The 14,249-nt window shown below is 48.0% G+C and overlaps 4 protein-coding genes and 1 non-coding gene across 5 annotated transcripts; 1 reads left to right on the top strand and 4 right to left on the bottom strand.

Moving 5' to 3' along the window:
- Positions 1–302: 302 nt before the first annotated feature.
- On the bottom strand, positions 303–2,883 carry BU24DRAFT_494737 (glycoside hydrolase family 36 protein; the record flags this gene model as incomplete). Its single annotated transcript, XM_033534077.1, has 3 exons — positions 303–2,026; positions 2,077–2,680; positions 2,817–2,883. The coding sequence occupies 3 exons, from the start codon at positions 2,878–2,880 to the stop codon at positions 466–468; spliced, it is 2,229 nt and encodes a 742-aa protein (XP_033381137.1). The 3' UTR covers positions 303–465.
- A 455-nt stretch (positions 2,884–3,338) lies between these two features.
- BU24DRAFT_374597 (uncharacterized protein) lies at positions 3,339–6,809 on the bottom strand. Its single transcript, XM_033524565.1, has 3 exons — positions 6,444–6,809; positions 3,783–6,390; positions 3,339–3,731 (listed from the first exon to the last, which is right to left on the bottom strand). The coding sequence occupies exons 1-3, from the start codon at positions 6,661–6,663 to the stop codon at positions 3,647–3,649; spliced, it is 2,913 nt and encodes a 970-aa protein (XP_033381138.1). The 5' UTR covers positions 6,664–6,809; the 3' UTR covers positions 3,339–3,646.
- A 190-nt stretch (positions 6,810–6,999) lies between these two features.
- On the top strand, positions 7,000–8,920 carry BU24DRAFT_425423 (PLP-dependent transferase). The gene is made up of 5 exons (XM_033528736.1): positions 7,000–7,311; positions 7,383–7,424; positions 7,485–7,890; positions 7,948–8,617; positions 8,677–8,920. The coding sequence occupies exons 1-5, from the start codon at positions 7,186–7,188 to the stop codon at positions 8,699–8,701; spliced, it is 1,269 nt and encodes a 422-aa protein (XP_033381139.1). The 5' UTR covers positions 7,000–7,185; the 3' UTR covers positions 8,702–8,920.
- Positions 8,921–8,952: 32 nt separating this feature from the next.
- Positions 8,953–11,512, bottom strand: BU24DRAFT_316289 (uncharacterized protein; the record flags this gene model as incomplete). Its single annotated transcript, XM_033522880.1, has 5 exons — positions 8,953–9,028; positions 9,102–9,280; positions 9,545–10,278; positions 10,328–10,687; positions 11,107–11,512. Coding segments are annotated over 5 exons (1,755 nt in total), but the record flags the coding sequence as incomplete, so codon positions are not given.
- A 1,390-nt stretch (positions 11,513–12,902) lies between these two features.
- BU24DRAFT_t68 lies at positions 12,903–13,003 on the bottom strand. The gene has a single exon. It is a non-coding gene; the product is annotated as a tRNA-Ala (tRNA).
- Positions 13,004–14,249: the final 1,246 nt, after the last annotated feature.

Genomic DNA, 14,249 nt, shown 5'->3' on the forward strand with positions numbered 1-14,249 from the left:
AAGTTACAGCTGGATATCACCGTAATCAATAATTGACCCAAAAGCATGCATTTAAATTCCAAGAATATTGAATTTTTTTGAGAAAGTGTCGTTTCTCACGTGCGTGGGCGTGGTGAGAATTCGAGGAGTATCGTGCCCAGCACATGTGAAAGTTTGGGTGGAATACGGAGTATAGGCCGAAGTGTCGAAGTGAGGCAGTGCATAGCTCGGACTAACTACTCTCATACAATCAAATTAGTACTGCAAGGCAACACTCTTGGTTTATTTCGTTCATTGTTTTTTAAGTCTATACATACGTATATCTAAAATTATAGTATAGACAGACTTTTACACGATGACATATAGATTGTATGTCGTGATTCCTTTCCATCATGTCATTGACTACATCAGCTCCTGTCAAGATTCGTCCGCTGGGTCAGTATAAGCAAGAATACCTCGATGCCCAATCCTACATAGAGATCCCTTTTACTGCTTCTCAAGCCATATCAAATGACTCACATAATCCTTCCTCTCGAACATGATATTGATCCCACCATTCATGTAAGTCGCACCACTGTACGTCCCATTATCATAATCATTAAAGTACCTCGCCTTCGGATCCAAGCCCCTCAACCTCAACGGCGGCGGCGCAGGCTTGATCGTCGACTTCTGCTGGAACGCAAGCACGAACGCCTCGGACGCATCCTTCGAAATAAACTGCACGGCCGGCCAATTTGTCTCGTCGGGGATGGCCAAGCGGTAGAAGTCGCCGCTGATGACGATCGGATTGATACGCTTGGCTTCCTGCATTATGGATGGGATTGCGTCGCGCTCTTCTGCGCTGAGTTCTTCGGGGTTGAGTTCGAAGCCGAAGGAACCGCACATCAGGGCTACGTGCGCCCGGTATTCGATCGAGATGTTGCGGCCGGTGATGCCGTTGGGCACGGCGGAGACGTGGCAGCCCATGGCAGAGGGCGGGTAGACGAGAGATGTGCCGAGCTGGATTGTGAGACGCTCTGCTGCGTCTGTGTTGTCGGATGTCCAGTGTTGCGGCCAGTAGTGGAGCAAGCCGGCATCGAAGCGGGCGCCTCCGGATGCGCAACCTTCCCAAAGGACGTCAGGGTATCGGGTGGTGAGATTGTCGATGACGCGGTAGATACCGAGCATGTAGTTGTAATCATCGGATGGGTGGGATGTCTCGTGAATGCCACGGTTGTTGTCCCATTTGATGTATTGGATATTGGCTGAATCAAGGATCCCAGAAACAGTGTCGATGATGAAGTCTTGAACCACAGGCATGCTGAGATTGAGTATAAGCTGGTTTCGAGTCAGACTTCTGGCGTGTTTGCCAGCGTGCAAGACCCAGTCGGGGTGCTCGTTGTACAAGGTCGAGTTAACATTGACCATCTCTGGTTCAACCCACAAACCAAACCTCAAAGGCTCACCCGCGAGTTGCGACGTATTGGCGATGGTGTAGTTATTGACTCGATCCACATATGGTTTGAGACCATTGGGAAACTTTGCAGGGTTTGGAGTCCAGTCACCAAGACCAAGAGAGTCATTGTTTCGTGGATATTCAACACCAAACCAACCATCATCATTGACGAACAGTTCAATGCCAAGCTCCTCTGCTTCGCCAGAAAGCTTAACGAGGGCGGTCTCATTGATGTTGAAGCTGAGGCCTTCCCAAGAGTTCAGAAGAACCGGTCGATATTCGTGCGTGTAATTGGAACGCGACAAATGGTTTCGGTATAGGTCGTGGAAAGATTGCGACATTCCACCAACACCATTGGCAGAGTATACGGCCACAGCTTCTGGAGAAACGAATTTCTCACCCGGCTGCAGAGGCAAGCTAGCGTGTAGCGAATTCAATCCAAGTAGGACCCTCAAAAAACCGTTTGAGAACTTCTCTGTCGTAGCTTCGAAACTACCGGTGTAGACAAGGTTGAAGCCCCATGCCTCTCCAGAGCCTTCAGTCGTCGTTGGCGTGACCAATGCGAAGAAAGGATTGTGGAGATGTCCCGAAAAACCATTCGAGCTTCGGAAACTGGAGCTTTTTAGTAGATTTTCATCGTAAAAGAATCATGGGGGACTTACGTTGTCTCTCCGAACTCAATGTGCCTCTTGACTCTGTGGAACTCATGCGCCCAATCTCCATGAACTTCAATCATATCAAGATCGAGCGCCGGAAGATCCACACTAAAGCTTGCTGCTTTCTCAATGGAGATCTCGCCGGTACCATTGTTCGTGATCTGAAAGCTGCGTGCGACAGCATTGTACTTCGGGAAAATCGAGTACGACAATGCAGCCGAAACATCGGATACATTGTCGTGCAGATTCACAATGATAGTAGAGACGTTCCCAGCATCCCCAAATGTTGCTGGTAATCCTGGAAGCGCAGGTTTACCTTCGACAACCTCGTGGGACTTATACCGAAAAGCTGTTACGGTATCGCCGTCGGCGTGCTTGATGTGGATTGCTGGTAGTCGGAAATCGCTACGGCCGATGTCTGGGAACTCTCGACGGAGATTGGCCAACCCATCGTTCCAGCCCCAGGGGAGAACGAATGCAGGTGGGGTGAAATCATCGACAGGCCCGCCAAAGTGATCGGAGATCAGGTCGCCGGTCTTGTCGTCAACGTGGAATAAGTACGATACACCATCTCCATTCAGAGTGAAATTTGTACCCGAGGTTGTGATGGCTGCATTGACGTTAGCCGTGATATTCAGACTTCAGGATGTTTGCTTAACAATAATAAATAGGTGACTGTGTGATCTTTGAAGTTGCAAAGCGCGTTCGGAAAGGTTTGTTTGGTAATGCATATTCTTTATTCTTACCTTGCTGGGCCAATCCAACGCCAGCCAAAGCTGCCAATGAATAGATTCTGAACATGGCACCCATGGTGGATTAACCTGATGAACATTCATTTTGGGTTCGGGGCTTTGGTCAATTTATGGCTGTGGGAGTTCGTGCTACAGACATGGTACCTTCGCAGATCCTGTGAGGGGAAGCGGAGCAAGGGCGGGGGATGTTTCCAGAAAGTATCCTGGTCGTTCAACACTTCAATGGAACCGTGATACTGGGGAAACTCTCGGGAAAATTCTTCATGAAATCAGAGCAGTCATGGGTAAAGATGCGTGATACATGGCGGAAGATCTTCTGAATGGGGAAATATACACGCACGTGAGTGATGCTCGATGGACGGTTGAGAGACAAAATAGTGGACTAAAACTCTTGACATCGACACACTACGGTCCGACATTGCAGTGCCCCAGGATCTTCAATTGGGGATCCATTCGCGGAAGAAAGCGCGGTGCAAGCTAGAGGGCGGAATAGGACGTTAGTTTTATAGAAATGGTGGGGATATGCAAGAAGCTATGGTAGCCTGATTGACCAGGGTAAATAAGTTTCTACCTAAAAGCTTCATTAACTAAATGCTGCGGAGATTAGGGTAAAGATCCCGCCACTAGCATGCATGCGGTGTCATGACCATGAGATGTTCCACAACTGGCATCTCTTGGCCGTGTATGCAAGGCATTCCTTTCTCGTCCTTTCGAAGAACGGATCGTGCCACTCGATCAGACTCTCAATAGCCACGATCACTGCATGTCTTCCAATAAAGAAGTTGGCAATTGTTCTTTACGTATGCAATCGCTGTCGAATTGGATCACAACGCCCATTCTTCCTTGTCATCTGTCGCAGAAATGAATGGCTCATCGATCATTTTGACCGCCATCTCGCTGCATAGCACACTGTAATCGAGTGTTAGCGGGGTACAGAGGACCATGAACCTGGTAACGTACCATGCAGAGCCTACAAGGGCATCAAGCTCCCGAATTGCCTTCTCCCTCTTTGCGCCGACGCCAGTGCCTTTACTCACTTCCATCTGCAATTCAGCGATGCGCTTTCCTCGCGCAATACCTGCCAACTCAACAACTTTTTTAGCCAAGCAATCGCTATGGAAAGCATGCTGGCAAGGGAATACAAAGAACTGCCGAGCAAGTAACGGTAAGCTGCATACATAGCATCGCTCGCCGGGCTCCACAATGGCATATCGCTGCTCTAAAGCCTTGATGTCTGTCTTGATATGCGCGGCCGTTTCTTCGCTTTCATCCATTTCCTTTTTCAACTCATCGATCTTGCGCGAGTAATCCTCCAACGCAGCACATATTTCCTCTTTGAAATCATCAATGACAATGAAGTCGGGGAAGAATGGGATGAGATCTTCTATCCGTAGGAGATCAACCCTGCGCAGGAATTCTATCGCTGTCTTGATACCCGACGATTGAGAAATCACCTTCTTTGCAATCGCCAGCCAAAGCTTTTTGCGAAGAGCAGGTTCCGTTTCTGAACGATCAGCAACTGTGCTCGCAAGATCGACATCGTCGTATTTGAGCGCTAGATCCACGGCTTGCACATATTGGCCCATCGAGCTGTAAATATGGACACATGACTGCACTCGTTTGTGCTGAATGCATAGACGTAATGCAAAGTCGGCATCGTAGTTTTGCTCGTGTGCATACGACTGAGCCTCCAAATACGCCAAAAGATCTGATTCGTCGTCCGTTGGGTGGGAGGCATAGATTGAAATCAACGTATTGTGGACTGCAGCATCGGTAGACTGATGCTGGTTGATCTCGAATTGCAGATAACGGACTGCCTGATTTTGTTTCAGAGGAGCCTTTGTGATGTTGTTGTAGTTGAGGAAAGCAGGTATTAGCTTCTGCGCCTCCAGGTTGGTTTGTCGCGTCATGATCTCCACGAGATCAATGGGTACATGAGCCATGAGAACGCTGCTATATTTGTAGAAAATTTCGGGATCGGTTTGTTTCTTGAGAACAGTGAGCGATTCCTGCCATCGTTCTCTTTGAACCCAGTATGATAAGACATAGTTGTAATCATTGATTACTGTTGCGAAGTGTAGTAATTCTTCCTCCCTTCCATGGCTGCTTATTATTTCGTAGACTGTTTTGCGGTCCAGGTCGGCTTTGTACTTGGTAACAAATTCTTGAAACTCCATTCTGATGGATGACAGTTGATCTTGGCTCTCAGCAGCATTCATACTCTCTGAAAGCTCAGCTTTAGTTGTTATCGTGTCGTCCAAAGCATTCAATTTTGCCATGTATAGCTCAATGAGCCATGTAGCGACGAGTACACGCTGCATTATGGAAGACTTTTTTAAAGTTGTCAACTTCGTTAACAAGTACTTCCGCAGGGCATCCTGTTCGCCTTTGTCGATGAAGGTTAACGCAACCTGCTCGAAGGGTTTAGTGCTCCGTCCGTACACTGCAGCTGCTTCGAGATATTGGCCCTTGCCAACGAGATAATCGCCCGAAGCCGTAGCAACAGCATCCTTCTGTGAAGACGTTTTCGCATATTGTGAGGCTGCCTCAAACTGCTGCGATTTTAGCAAGATCTTCCATATATCCCTAGTCTCGTCCGTGACAACAATCTCGAAGATCTCTTGTGTCGTGAAAAGCCAATACGTGTTCTTCTTAATATCAGCGACCAATCCAAGCGCGCTTTGACCAGGTTCCAAAACAGTCTGGTCGAGCACAACAGTATCGTCAAGGCGGTTGGTGGCAACAATGCGGCCCTCCACCAACTGCAAGATGTGCCACTGACTCAGAATCATCGAGCTCACTGGGTCTTGTGTCTTTTTTGCGCGGCCACTGGGAGTCTGGGATGGTGGTAATTGCGACCTAGGTAACATTCGGGAGTCTGACAGCACTTTACCACCTATTTCAGAAGTGTCCGAGGAAAGGAAAAGCTTCCCATGGAGAACACCTTGAGATGTCAACCAGCCAAAGATACGTTCCGCATTCGCATGATCTGACGAAGGGGTTTCCGGTCGCTCAGGAGACACGGCAAGGAGAGACTTTGCGCTCGGAGAGACATTGCCTACTTCATGTACAGTTGCGCTCTCGCTCTCAAAAAGTCTAGAGAAGATTGAGCCGCTTCCCTCGTGCCCATGTCTCCCTATCCTGCCCGCAAAGTGTAAGAAACTAGACGGTGTCGCTATGATGACCCGTCGTAGATCTGGCTTCCCAGGGACAAGATCTGTCCACAGTCCAGTGATTGGTCCATCATCTGTTTTATAAACTCCCTTCAGATATCTCTCCTCGCGTCTGTAGAACTCGGATGACGGCTCGATGTAGACCTCGTAGACGTTGCCATCCGATGCACCAATGAGTATCTCTCTTGTTGATGCGGTAGGTTGTGAAGGATTCCAGGATATGCTTTCTATAGACACGCCTTTCAGTCTTGAAAGAGCTTTCGGTGTTCGCGATTGGGTATGTAGGTAGTAATTCTCGGCGAGAGTGGTGGTGATGATCAAGTGCGATGCGGAGGGATCTAGGAATAAGCGCTTTATTATGCCAACTTCGCTAGGTTTCTTAGGGAGGTCAATATCTTTGCACAATCAGTATATCGTGTCATTAATTATCAGGTGGAGGTATTCGAACCGTCAATGTCTGCTGGACTATCAAGGTCTATTCGGAGGATGCGACCGGTGGATAGGGCCAGTATCAGGACGTTATTGGCGACCTCGGCCGCTACAAAGTCGGAGGATATAGAGAATTGCAGCGAGACGAGCTCAACGTTGAACATTGGAAGAGATGCGTCGGCATCTTGCAGGTTGCTCGTGCTGGGTGCAGCATAGCCGGTCGACATATCAAGCGCCATTTCTCGAGTTCGGATGGCGGTGGAATATCCTAAGGTATCACAGCATGGCTAGTATGTCGGACTACAGCTCGTGTTCGATATGCGCCATTGGGAACTCCCAGCGTGGTTCGGAAAGGGTATCTTGTTGCTACAGGATGACGCCTACAGATGCGAGCTTGAGAGCTCCCCCGACCCGCACGGAGTCGAAGGTACCTTGGCGCTTTGGATAGATCACGTGATAGGGCGTCATACGGGCGAATGCGATGTCGCTCCACATCAGATTAACCGTCTTAGGGAGGTGAATGAGCATATTAATCATCTCTCTTCATTTATTCCGAGAAGCCAACATGGTTGTCACAACTCCGAACATAAGAGATGCTCGGAATACGCTTCTCTTGTTGCCTGGGATGATCTGATAATTGATACTTTCTCCGAAGAACCTGCGATCAGTATACTGAAGAATATATATATCGAAGACAATTCATTTTGTTTAAAACAGAATTTCAGGCGACTACTTCATTTACCTCTGTTAGTCATACCAAAATGCTTTCTCATCGTGGTCAAAAAATCGCGGATCAAACGAAGATCCCATGGCGCTTTGCTTTGGGTACCACTTACGATCGAGAAACCAATCCAGACGGGAGAATTTCATTTGCGACAGCAGAAAATGTTAGCTAAGAGACCAATAAATTGCCAATAATGGCAAAGAGACTGAAGTACTGACATTGCTGTCTTTCAAGTTTCTCATACAACAAGAGCTCGAAGATTTTGCGAACAATAAGGTGCCCATTCTCCAGTAATATGCAGATGTAATCCAGACTAAGTGCTAATAATTGCCAAAGGTCTTCTTTCCTGGCAAAGCATTTTCCTACAGTTTCAGCACCGCAGGAGGTGGTCCAAAATTCCCAACAGCATTGGCAGGCCTCCTCAACGACTACTTCAACCCCTACGAACCTATCACCGGAAAGGATATTAGAGCGACTTCTGCTGCAACTGCACTACACGAGATCCTTGCATTCAGTCTTGCCAGTCCTGGTGAGGGCGTGCTGTTCTCACGTCCCTACTACGGCCGATTTGAGCTTGATTTCGGAAACAAGGCTCAAGTCGCGGTTGTGCCCGCAGACACTCAGGCAGAGACCTGCTTTCAACCCGATGTGGTAGACGCTTATGAAAAGGCCCTTCTAAAGTCGAATAGCGAAGGCGTCAAGATTCGCGCTCTACTAATTGTCAATCCCCACAACCCACTCGGTGATTATGCCCCTAGACCCAGATACCCGTTCTTCTTTTGCTTACTTACCAATTCAGGGCGATGCTATCCCCGAGAGACCTTGGTGGCTCTCATGAAATTCTGCCAGAAGCACCAGATCCATTTTATCTCCGATGAGGTCTACGGACTCTCGGTCTTCGACTCTGGCGAGCCAGATACTGTCCCTTTTACGTCGGCTCTCTCTATCAATCCAACCGATATCATTGATCCCAATCTCCTTCACGTTACATATGCTATGAGTAAAGACTTCGGCGCACCGGGTCTGCGCATAGGTGCGCTGATATCGAAGAACGAGGACCTAAAAGAATCGCTCTTGAATGTCATTCGCTTCCATAGCACTTCAGGGCCATCCATAGCCATTGCAACGGCCATGCTGGAAGATCGCGAATGGGTTCGATCGTTCATCGGCAAAAGCCGTGAACGCCTTGCTGATACGTATAAATTTGTCATTGGGCGGTTGAATGAAATCGGAATCAAGTACCTGAGAGGGACTAATGCTGGGTTCTTCGTTTGGATCGATTTGTCGCCGTATCTGCCACCGGAGAGCGAGGGGTTGTCCCAGGAAAGACGGGAAGAAGTCCTTGCGCAGAAGTTCATTGATGGTGGGCTTTTCTTGCAGCCGCATGAGGAACATGCTCTCAAGCCTGGATGGTTCAGGATGGTGTACTCGTCGATGACTCGGGAGACGCTTGAGTTGGCACTGAAGAGGTAAGTGGAAGATATTCAATTCTTCTTCAAATGCATAGAACAGAATTAACACTTTGCAGGTTTGAGAATGTTATTAAGGCGTAGTCAATGGGAGGACTTTGAACCAACTAGGGCACCCTATCAACCTAACGAAACTAAATCCAAATTTCGAAATTATTTGACGAGAGATTTTTTTTCATACAGAGAATAGCATCTTTCAAATTTGCTTTAGCGAATAGTACTACTTCACATCTGCGTGTCAAACAATAATTGAAGTACTTGATTCTGAATCATTGAACGAAGCATTTCAAATGAAATCAAAATCTACAAGGCCACCTAAAACCGCATCGTGATCGCTATATACCCACAGTACGCTTGAAATTCTCTAACCACTGAGGATGGTCTGCAGAAGTCTGATTCCAAGGATCGCCACTATGTACCATTTAGTCAGTTTAAACCATTTAGATACAGTACTTCGCAATGGGAACCCAACGGTATTACTTACTCTTCAAAAACAATAAACCGAGCTTGATGCTGGATTTCCTCGTCGGACGGGACGTGGCAATTGGGGTTGTTGGGCGACATGGTTGATGCAACCCAGCGCCTGAGTTCCTGGATCAGACGCTCTTCGAAGTTCGCGTCGTTGAAGAACGCGTAGTCGCGTACGAAGGACAGAGTTGCTGGCTGGGGTGGTTTATCCAGATTGGCCACGTTGACCTTGGGGTTTTCAATGGGATTCCCGGGCGACGAAGCACGGGAGAGAACGAGGTGTTGGGGAATTGGCAACGGTGGTGATGTGGTGCCGGATGTATGTTGAACGTTGTCTGGTGGAAGGGTGAAAGATTGCAGGTGGTTTCCCGCTGGTCCATGGCCTGGGGTTATATTGAGCAAGGGGCTGTGGTTGACGGGTTCGGAATTGGCAAGCAATGTGGTAGGAGGTGTTAAAACCTGTTGTTTGCCGTGGTGAAAGTCTCCGCTAATGTCGAAAAGGGGAACTCCACCAAGATTCTCAGTGGCTGTAGGCTCAAAGATATCATCCATTCCTCCAAAAGATGGTTCAATCGGCGCAGCGGGCCGAGGGAGATTATGCCTCGACCTGAATCCATCAAGCCAAGACGTGGGAGAAGAGATAATCATTTGATTGAGCCAGTTGGTCACGAAGTCCGTTGAGGAAACACCCCATTCCTGCCAACTGCTGGAAAGTCGAACAAGCACCTGGATAGCTTCACTCTGTAGCTCTTGGTCGGTGATGAGTCCTTGGTGTAGTGAGTTCCTAGTGGCAACATATTGTAGCAACTGCAGCTCGCAGGGACAGTTCTCAAATGGTCCCAGTTTGCCTTTGATGTGCAAATATGACATCAGACTTTCAGCTCTGGATCGTACTGGTCGGAATCGAGCCTCCCGGGTCAAGTCTTTGTCCGCCGTGACTATGTCGCGCAACCAGGATGCCGAAAGTTTACCAAGCTCTTGCTCCATGGAGGATACTTCGGAGGCAAAGATAATGCGACAAGCCTCAAGCTGTACATCTTTGTTGCTGGGCATGTTCCCAGTTTTATCATAGAATAGCCGCATGAAATGATCTAATTCCAAGCGTAGAAGTTCGTACGCGTTTCGAGGGGACTCGGGAGGCGATCGGCTGGCTTGATAAGGGTACGGTGAACTGCGTTCATATTCAATGAGATCTGCTCCATTATTAGCAAGTATTTGTATGCGTTGAAGAGGCCGACGGACACGGCGGAACAGCATTCTCTACCACCGTAAGTACCGAATCATTGAAGCCCCAATCTCCCTTCCAATCGGCTATGTCTGATCCCATCTTGAAGTGTTCGGCCAGGTGGTCGACTCGAGCTGGCCAAGTATCCAAGGTGGAGTCGCAAAACCCACATCGGGATTGGATTTCTAACGGTGCCGATTTCCATAGTTTCTCTGACCAGTCGAGCAGCTGACTGTCGTGTACGAGCCGTAGATGCTGTTTCAAATGATCCTTTCGATTGAACTCTCGCTGTTGACATGCTGTTGGGTTGTGTGTGTCAATGTGATTGAGATCAGGTTCGACGTGACCGCAAAATACACAGCAATCTTTTCCAAGGTCTTCGTTGAATGCAGTAGGCCCATTGGGTGAACATGCCCATCTTTCCAGGGGCATATGAAGGGACTTTTCGTGCCGTTGCCAATCATGCTTGGTTCGGAACGTATCAGTGCAGAAAGTACAATGGTATTTGTGCTTCGGTTGCAGTAGAGGTGTCCGAATTGGCCGCCTTCGATGGCGTACACGATTGCGCCCAAGGGGACGTCGACTCAATACACCAGAGATGTCAGAGGAATATGAGTGCGCGGAAGCAGTGGATTGTTCGCTAGAAGCCGAATTACCACTGCTGCCCACCGAAGATGGACGAGAACGTGGTTGCAATTGCCACTCTCTTCTGGAGATGCTCCCATCGGAATCTGTGGTTCATTGATCATTAATCGATATGCAAATACGAACCGTACCCTGGAAATATCTGGCGTACCTTGTGAATTTCTGGAGCTGGAGGCTGCAGCATTTGCAATCGCTGTAAGATCAGCCGGTTCGTCTTCGGGCGGAGATTCCACCCAGCGCTGCAGAGGGTCATCTGTCTTATAACGAGGACTGTCCCAAGGTGCTGGAGTTCCTGATCTCCGGGGTATTTCAACTGCTCCTGCGACATCATCTTTCCTGGGTTTCTCCGCAGAGGATGAGGAACGTTGCTGAATGAATATTTTGTCGCGCCGTCTAGCATTACTCAGCCAATTCGATACTTGTGTCCTGCTAAGCCCAGTCTGATACTGCAGCGACTTTTTGTCTGCCTCGGTGGGATATGGGTGATCAAGGTGAGAAAAGAGCCAACGTCTTAAGATGGTAATGGTATCGCGGGACAATCTAGTACCCACTTTAGGAGGAGGCACGTTAGACTTTCCGGAAACAGAGACAGAAACAGAGTTTTCAGCAGAGCTGTCGACGGAGTTGTAACCAGACTCGCCCAACTGATCCTGGATGCTAGATTGGTTGGAGGCAACAGAAGAACTTCTCTGGAAGAGAGCGGCATCAGCACTTTGAGAAGCAGCATCTCCAGACAGCCCCAATGGCCAATCGGTTTCTATATTTATGGTTTCATTGAAAAGAGCCTGGAAATCGAGATTGGCCTGCGATTCATTCGGAACTGATGGCCCTGCAGTTGGAGGGATGCTCAGATCGGGGATAGAATTGAACATGGCTCGTTTCGTATGCTGCAACTGATCCTAATATCAAGGCCCCTGGAATCACAATTTGGAAATTCTCTATGCGGAGTTTGGAGCGGTCTCGGCAGATTGTTCCTCTCTTGGGTTTGCAACTCTTTCTTCAATTACCACACAGTATCGGCTGCGAGTTATGGCGTGAATAACTGAGCACGGATGGACATTCCACAAACAAGCGTACAGCAAGTTGAGCTCGTGGACATGATATACTCTTTACATGGCCCAAGTCCAGAGTTCCCTCTTCGTTCGTTTCCGTATGAGCCGAAGTCCTAATGTTGACTTCTACATAATGGCGGCGGAACGTCGTTGAAATAGGGTATCTCTTTGCTAAATTAATGACTATAGGGCGCACTTGACGCAGGTCACGGTCTAGACTAAGCAGGTATTCCGTGCACTAAGCCCAGAACCGGCTGTTAATGGAAGTGCGACTTGCACGTGGTCCTTATAGGAGAGGACTGAATCAATGATTGAGATTACACATTGCTCTTAATCAGAATTGCTTTCTTGGTACTATCTTTCTCGATGGTTGGAGTCGTGATATTCGCTGCATCAAGGAATGGCCTTCAACGGAAATGCTGTACTACCGCCATCTTCGCGCACTCTAGTAACCTCTCCCCAAAGACTAAGGGAGCCTTTTGTCGAATTTCCGATGGGCGCGGGATTATTTCGTCCCTGTCATCGCGAAGAATATAGATTCAAGTCGGACACTTGATCATTTTGCCTGCATAGAACAGTTACGATCTACTATAGAATATGCCGGAAGGCAATCCATCGCAACGTCTCAACAACTACCACAATTGGAATTGTTACAATTGCCAGTAGCAAAGCAATCTTGTATTAATACATCCTAATACGGCCGGCCCATGTTGAGCCGGCGTTGCCAGAACAAAGTTATGCGGCAAATCCCAGGCGGTAAGCGCTAGTCCCATCTAGGAACACCGCCCGCCACCAGCCCAACGCCACTAAGAAAACTCATCAAAAAACATATCTCCCGTCTCCAACAACGCAATCAGGAGCGATTCCACACAAAAATAATGGCGAAAAAAGATGGTGGACTTGCTGGGAATCGAACCCAGGACCTTTCCCATGATTAGATGCGAGACGTAGGACGTCACGTGCTAAGGGAAAATTATACCACTAAACCACAAGCCCATCGCGTGACTCAACTCGCTCTGTGAAGAGGAGATGATTGATCAGTTGTACTGATCGATGAAGAAAGGTTAAATAAAAGAATATACATACATACACAAAATGAGGGTGGTCAGCTTTGAGGGATTTTTGTTGGGCTCAAGCACGGCTGAGCTGGACTGTGACACAACCGGCTAAAAATGCGGAAAAATACGAGCCCAACGTTACACTACTTCAAAGTGGCACGACTAGCGACACACCATGAGTACGCTTACTCCCACAACCACCAGCCCAGGAATTCTATCATCTTTCCTTTTCGGCTATTAAGGTGACGGCCTGTTGGCTCAATAGAAGACGAGTTCGCACTTTGATCTTGTCGAACTAGCTACCCCGTACTTCTACGAGTACTAGCTGAACGATGACGACCAGCAAAAGGATTTTCATATCATCAATATCTCGACGACCGAGGGGTCTTGACCATTAGACGATGGTGTCACAAGGATATGTCCAGAATGCAGGAGATATCATAGGCCTCGACTCTGGGCTGTGTCAGATATGATCAACATACTCTGTATGATTCGAGGAGAAAGGATGATACACAAGTTTTATTTTTCTCAGCCCCTATCTCTGTGATCTCCTTTATATCTTTTTAGTATACCAAGTCAACGGCCTTGGATTGCAAAATATCGCTCATGTGCATGTTGAATAACACCTTGGTAAGTTTCAGCCTTGTTGTTGATTCTCGTTCCGCACGTTATGGCTTGGGAACTTGATGTCTTGTTCACAGGCATGTGTCCTAGAGCACCTCAGCAAATCCGATCAAGTCACACTCAATCGTTGACCATGCAGACATAAGCATGGCTGAGAATGGTGTGCTTGTCTGAAAAAAAGTAAAAACTCATAACCACTGGCTTGATGCCTATTGGCCGTGCTCAATACTTGAATATTGCTGGGTGGAGCGAACAATAATGGTAATTGGTCTGAGGCTGGCTACGAGACTTGACCTGAGTTGGTAATTTCCATGTTATTCGCCTTTGAATAGGCTATGTGGTGTGGGTGCGTTGGTCTGACCTCGTTAGTCCATTGATTCAATCTTGCGTATCACAAGTGCGGTGATTGCAGTGGAGACGTCGTATTGCATGATTCCGGTGAAGACACGGCTCTATAGAAAACGCACCTTTTTGGCAGATCACGGTGACTATGCTGTGAGGTCATCAAATGGCATTGCCAATTATTCACCTTCGTCAAACGTGATGAGAACTCGCACGGT

The sequence above is a fragment of the Aaosphaeria arxii genome, assembly GCF_010015735.1.
Source record: "Aaosphaeria arxii CBS 175.79 unplaced genomic scaffold BU24scaffold_7, whole genome shotgun sequence".
Lineage (NCBI taxonomy): Eukaryota > Fungi > Ascomycota > Dothideomycetes > Pleosporales > Aaosphaeria > Aaosphaeria arxii.

Excerpts from the sequence above, each read along its gene's own strand:
- BU24DRAFT_374597 (XM_033524565.1), bottom strand. The coding sequence starts at position 6,663 with ATGGCGCTTGATATGTCGACCGGCTATGCTGCACCCAGCACGAGCAAC. Across the intron at positions 6,391-6,443 it reads TAGTCCAGCAGACATTGACG|ATATTGACCTCCCTAAGAAA; the intron begins GTTCGAATACCT and ends GATTGTGCAAAG. Across the intron at positions 3,732-3,782 it reads GCCCTTGTAGGCTCTGCATG|TGTGCTATGCAGCGAGATGG; the intron begins GTACGTTACCAG and ends ACTCGATTACAG.
- BU24DRAFT_425423 (XM_033528736.1), top strand. The coding sequence starts at position 7,186 with ATGCTTTCTCATCGTGGTCAAAAAATCGCGGATCAAACGAAGATCCCA. Across the intron at positions 7,312-7,382 it reads CATTTGCGACAGCAGAAAAT|TTTCTCATACAACAAGAGCT; the intron begins GTTAGCTAAGAG and ends CTGTCTTTCAAG. Across the intron at positions 7,891-7,947 it reads CAATCCCCACAACCCACTCG|GGCGATGCTATCCCCGAGAG; the intron begins GTGATTATGCCC and ends TTACCAATTCAG.